Consider the following 6,572-nt stretch of genomic DNA (forward strand, 5'->3'; position numbering starts at 1 on the left):
GGACTACTTTTTCAAAGCTTTAAAATTGACCATTTTCTACAGATTTTTTTTCAGTGAGAAACAGTCAATTTTGAAGCCCTGAAAAAAATAACGCTAGAATTTTTCAATCTCTCTGAAAATTTCAGAATACATAAAACAAAACAAGAGCTTCATTTTTGTAGTTGACACTTTTTTCTGAAAATTGAGTCTTGAGGAGATATGCCTAGTTGAAGAAGGCGCCACCACCTCCCTCCGGAAAAAAAGGGGGTGGCGCCTCTCCAAAGGGGGTGCCTTCTTCCACGTGGCATATCTCCTCAGGGCCTTGTTTAACCGAAAAATCGCCGACTACAAAAATGAAGCTCTAGTTTTGTTTAGTATATACTGAAATTTTCAGACACATTGAAAAACCAACAAGCGCTTTTTCGACCCTCTGAAATTGACTATAAGTGGTGGCGACTCAAATGGTGCTATCTGCTTTCCATGCGGCATATCTCCTGAGGACTCAATTTTCCGAAAAAAGTGTCAACTACAAAATTAAAGCTGTAGTTTTGTTTAATATATTCTGAAATTTTCAGACAAATTAAAAAAGTTATAAACCCTATTTTGTGGAATCTGAAAATTGACAAATTTTCCCTTTAAACTCAAAAACTCACCTTTCCAACATTGAATGCATAACTCTCAAAGATGGTAGTACACATGACACGATCCATGGGAAAAAACGAGAAATCCATTTCACATGGGGACTCAACCACAACCCGATAGTTCATCCATACGGTACCATTTGGAAAAATGGCCAAAAAAATGTTGGGTGTTGGCGATTTGTGAATTGCGGAGCCTTTGGAGTTTACGATACAGACGTTTGGCAGCCAGATATTGTCGACCATACGATGCGAAAGTGAGAGATTTGTTAGACAGTGAGCGCCTTCTTCGTGCTGGAAAAAAAGAAGTTTCTGGATTTGTATTGTGAGGATTTTTCTTAGTGAGATTCTCTCTCTCTCTCTCTCTCTCTCTCTCTCTCTCTCTTTCTCTCTTTACATTAGAAATGTTCTTAGTGAGAACCTTTCTCAGTGGGTCTTTCTTAGTGACGATTTTTCTTAGTAAGAATCTCTCTTAATAAGGATTTTGTCTAGTGAGAATCTTTGTCAGTAAGAATTTTTCTTAGTGAGGATCTCTCTTAATAAGGATACTTCTTAACAAGGATCTTTCTTAATAAGAATGGGTGAGACTCTCTTAGTGAGGCTCTCTCTCTCTCATAACATAATTAGGATTTCTTAGTGAGAACTTTTCTTAGTGAGAAGCTCTATTAGTGAGGATCTCTCTTAATAAGAATATTGCTGAATAAGAAAATGATCGAATTTTCAAAAAAAAAAAATTGTTTTCAAAATTTCAAAAACCATAGTTTCGATTACCTTGTCATGTTTATACTCATGTTGAAGCTCTTTTTGAGCCAAATTCACTTTTTGTATTTTCGAAATTCTCCTCTCAAATCCCAAGCTTTTAGACGCACCTCAAACGATAAACCCGGATCGTGCCAAATCTGACTGAACAAAATGTGCATTGTCGAGCTGGATTGGATTTCAGAAATTTCTGAAACTCGCTGAATCAATAATTCCACATCGACATCTACTCCCTTCATTTTTGGCACCAAATTGCGGTCGTATTTCGATAGTAGCTCGGTTAGAATTCTGAAACTTTTGATTTTTTGAATTTTTTTTTTGAAATTTTTGGTTTGACTAGATTCTTTAGGACCTCAGGTCCCTAAAATTTTTGTTCAACAAAGCTCGTAAGGATGTAAGTTTGCAAAAAATTTTGCAATTTGATCTTCATCCAAGAAATCTTTTTTCGAAAATTTCTGTTCCTGATAGGACATTTGAAATCCTAGACAACACAGGTTGGGATAGGGGGTATCAGAAAAATAAGGGGATTAGATTTCAAAATGTTGTTCAGACATGAATTTGGATCATATTACCCTCTGGCTTTAGGAGGTACTTTGGAACCAACATGAATCGTTGTGGAAAAAAAATTCAAGAATCGAAAATCAATTTTTTCCGTTATAAAATTTCCGAAAATTTGGGAAGAAATTTATACGACCATGTAGCCCTTTGAATTTCCTATAAATCTGTTCAAAAATCAATAAAATCGGGCAATTTTAAGCCGAGTTATGCACGTTCTAATTTTGCGCACTCTCGTTTCACTGCGTCTCTTCAAAACTTTAAAGGTGCATAACTCGTTTGAAAAAAAACCTAGAATTATGAAAAGTACACAGAATTGTGGGAAATTTTAAGAGCTTTTAGATGATATACATTATTTCTTTAAAAATGAAAAATGTAAAATTTTGGCGCAAAAAATATTTTTTTTCAAATTTCAGCAAAATTTGAAATCTTCGAAACTGGACTCAAATTCAACCGATTTTCATGTTTTTTTCTGTATCAAAATGATGGGAATCTTCTGATATTCAAGTTTTCAAATCATATATTCCTGTAAAACACCAAAAAATCGGTTAAAAACAAAGAAAATTATGAATTCTAAACCTTCTGGGATGAAAATGGGGGTGTACACAGAACTCGTAGTTTTTCAAATTTTGAAATTATAGTAATCTTTGGAAACATAATTTTATCTAAAAGCTCATTGAATTTCCTACATTTTGGTACAAGAACCATATAAATACCGTACAAACTAAAAAATTTATGATAATTTGAAATTTTGGTTCCCAAATTTTTGAATCCAAAATTTTCAAAGTTCCATAACTTGATTCATTTTTGCCTAATTTTTATGAATTTTGCAACAAAATGTGACAAATTTAATAAAAAAACTGTTTATAATAATTTTCTACACAAAAATTTGTCTTCAAGTTGTAATAATCCGTTCACAAAACCAAAAAAGTCTTTTATCCCAGAAAATTTTCAATTTCTCATATCTTGGCTCATTTTCCACCGATTTTCATAAATTTTGTACCAAAATAAGTGAAATTTTTGGAAATTTTAATTGAATTCAAATTTAAAGTGTTTTCAAACCTGGTTGCCGCCTTTTCAGCCTGTCCAAGTACACAAAACGGCTCATCCTCCTCGGAATCCGGCGGCATTCCCATTCCACCTCTTGCCAGGTCGCTGACCACTGAAACTTGGAATTTGTTAATTTTTAATTTTTTTTACGATTTACATATATATTTTTTTATATACATCTTACATAAAAAGGTCCCCTTATATATGGATATTTGCTTTTCTATTTGTTGAAAAAAAAATCTTCTCCACTTGAGAAAAAATTTTTTTTCGTCATATTGCTTTTCCTAGGTACTCATAAATATATCCGGGATATTACTATGAACTATACCTAAGGAGATAAATATATGAGATTTTTGAAAAAGTTAGAGAAAAGAGGGACTAGAGAAAATTTTTTTTTTAATTTTTTGAAATTTTTGAAAAAAAATGCCTTAAAAATATTCAAATTAGCATAACTTTGCTCATTTTTCACCAATTTCTGTGATTTTTATCTCAAAATGTGAAGAATGCTCTAGATTCCTAACATTAAACATACTGGCACAAGATCCATTTGAAATCCGCGCGAAACCATCTCGACACTCGCAACTCCTCGTCATGTTCTCCCATGTTTTGCAGTACGACGAGCGTAGATCGCATTTCACGCATTCTGAAAAAAACTTGGGTTTGTTGGAGATTGTTTTGTAGAAAAGTAAATTTGACTCTAAATTTGCTTTATTTTGGTGTAAAAATCATAAAAATCGGCCCAAAATGAGCCAAGTTATGGAATTTCGAATTTTTGGATTCGAAATTTTGAGTTCCAAAATTTCAAATTGTTATAACTTTTTTAGTTTTAATGGTATTATAATGATTTTTATACGAAAATATAGGAAATTTGATGAGCTTTTCGAAAATATCACATTTGTACCGGATTTCCAATTTCGAAAATTTCAAGAAACACCGAATTCTCTGAATAACTGATTTTTGAAATTATTTTGCAATTCGTTCTTAAACCAATTTTTGAAAAATTTCTCTGAGGGCTAATATGTTTTTCAGACAAATTTCAGCCCGAATTTTCAGATCTTTGACTTTGAAAATTTATTTTATCCGTCTTTTCAAGATTTCTTGAAAAGCAAACACATCGAATTAGGGTGAGCTGCTTCATTCCGGGATGGGGTGTTATATTAGACAGGAACTAGTAGTGTGACTAATTCAATTTTCGAATTTCCCTCTCTTTTTTTTGAATTTCTCTTTTTTTTCAGAAAAAAAAGAAGAAATTCCAGGCAATTATGTTTTGCCTCGAACAGCTTCACGGACACAATGACTATTGTTAGATTTTTGAAAGAAATTGAAAAGAAAAATTGAGTTTTGGCCAAATATCTAAAAAGATTTGAACTTTTGGAAAAGGCAATTTTAGAAATATGAAAGCAAAATGTTTTGTCTGAAAATAACAAATTTGAGAAAAATAGCCAAAAATAGATTTTGGCGGTTTTTGGTTTTTAATACAAAAAAGTGTCAAAACAATTTAATTGGATTTTTAAGTTCTAATCTGAAAATGGAAAAATAGTTTCAGAAAAGAAAATTTATTTTAAAAAAATTATTTTCAGATATTTTTTGAATAGCTCTGAAATTTGAAAATTCCTGTTTATTTTTCCGAATTTCAAGTTTTTTAGTTGAATTAAAACAAAGAACACGCAATCAGTTTTACTGCGAAATTCATAAAAATTAGGCCAAAAATGAGCCAAGTTATGAAATTTTGAAATTTTCGGATTCGAAATTTTGAGTTCCAAAATTTCAAATTATTATAACTTTTTTAGTTTTTGAGCTACTTTTATGATTTTTATACCGAAATGTAGCAAGTTTAACAAGCTCACAGAAAATATTAAATATGTAAAGATTAACAAATTTTGGAAAATTCAAAAATTGAAAATTCTCAGGTCACTTCATTTTTAACCCACTTCAACTTATAAATCCCTATAAATTTCTTAGTGTTTTGATGATTTGATGATTTAAGCATTAAAAAATTCAAAAAACACAAAATCAGCTCCATTTTAGTGCAAAATTCATGAAAATCGAACAAAAATGAACCAAGTTGTGAAATTTTGAAATTTTTGGATTCAAAATTTTGAGTTCCAAAATTTCAAATCATTATAGCTTTTTTAGTTTTCAAGCTACTTTTATGATTTTTATACCGAAATGTAGGAAATGTGATGAACTTTAAGAAAAGAATAAGTCTATATAGATTTTATAACTATTCAGATTTGAAAAATTCCCAAATGCGGAGCTTCCCACAATTTTACACCACTGAAATTTAAAAACAACTATAACTTCCTTAGCTTTCACCATTTTTTCATGATTTTTGCACCAAAGTTTAAGAAATTTAACCATTCTTTTGAAAATAAGAAATCCATGTAGAATTCCAACTTGTCAGATTCCAAAAAATTCCAAATTCTCAGTCATCCCAATTTTTGTACTACTAATTTTTTAAAACCTTCATAACTTTCTCAATTTTGAAGGGCTTTTGATGGTTTTTGGAGCCAAATGTAGGTAATTTCTTTTTCCTACAGGACAATTTTGAAAAATTTCAATTTTCAAAAATTGTAGAAAATTTAGAACTAACCATCATCAAACGCAGCCACAACACTGATGGTAAATGTAAGAATGAACGAGAACACCATTTCATCGCGACATAAATTTTTTGAATCGCGAATTTCCGAAAACCTGAAATTAACGCAAACTTTTTTGTGAATCAAACAACTTCAGATAATTAGGTTTGAGTCGGAAATTTGAAAAAAAATTCAAAAAAAAAAAAAAAAATTCCAGAACAAGAGACATAGAGAGCGTAAAAGTGACGACGACGACAATAGTAGCGAAGACGGCAACACGCGAAATTCTAATCTGATTTTATTTGAGCAGGAAGGGGGATGTCTTGGGAAGGGGAAGGAGGATGTCCAGAAGGCGTACACATTTTTTCCAGATTCTAGACAAAAAAATTTGAGAAAGAAGGGCCAAAAATATTTTTAAAGGTTCACGGAACCATCTTTTTTGGTCAGTGGACACCTCAAATTATGCGGAAAATTCCTTCCCAGGAAGTGGTCCAAAAAACTATAGATTCCTTTTTTCAGGATCCAAAAAAAATGAGAAAAACGTATTTTTAATACTTACTAAGAACAATTTTTACTAAGAAAGATTCTCAGTATAAAAGTTTCTTATTAAGAAATATTCTCACTAAGAAAGATTCTTATTAAGAAAGTATCTCATTAGGAAAGATTCTCATTGGGCGAAATACTTAAAAAACTATTAAAAACGAGATTTTCGATCTATTATGACACATTCCAATAATCCGGAAATTGAAAAAAAAATATTTCCAGAAAACCCTTTTTGAGATTTTCCACGTTGCCCCTAATATAAAAATAATCCTTAAAATAACAGAAATCAACCGCAAAACTAACAGAGACTGAGCACAGCAGACTCTCGTGAGCACATACGCGAGCCGCCAAAATAAGCTCCGCCCATTTTTCGTCTTGGCCACGCCCAGTTCTTCTGGGTGACCAAAGGGACCCAGAGAAAAAAGAGGATTAGGGTGCAAAGTTATGTTTTGCGAGGGATCGAAAATCG

At 31.7% G+C, this 6,572-nt stretch overlaps 1 protein-coding gene across 1 annotated transcript in view; it reads right to left on the minus strand.

The window, feature by feature from the left end:
• Positions 1-5,632, minus strand: part of Cbr-lgc-55 — a gene marked incomplete at both ends in the record, with an annotated part of 12,087 nt that extends 6,455 nt beyond the window's left edge. The window contains 5 exons of the mRNA XM_045238556.1: positions 633-911; positions 1,487-1,664; positions 2,994-3,093; positions 3,514-3,624; positions 5,575-5,632. Coding sequence (XP_045095009.1) covers positions 633-911; positions 1,487-1,664; positions 2,994-3,093; positions 3,514-3,624; positions 5,575-5,632 — 726 coding nt within the window. The remainder of the gene's footprint in view (positions 1-632; positions 912-1,486; positions 1,665-2,993; positions 3,094-3,513; positions 3,625-5,574) is intronic.
• Between the last annotated feature and the right edge of the window lie 940 nt (positions 5,633-6,572).

Source organism: Caenorhabditis briggsae, assembly GCF_000004555.2.
Source record: "Caenorhabditis briggsae complete genome, chrV, whole genome shotgun sequence".
NCBI classification, from domain to species: domain Eukaryota; kingdom Metazoa; phylum Nematoda; class Chromadorea; order Rhabditida; family Rhabditidae; genus Caenorhabditis; species Caenorhabditis briggsae.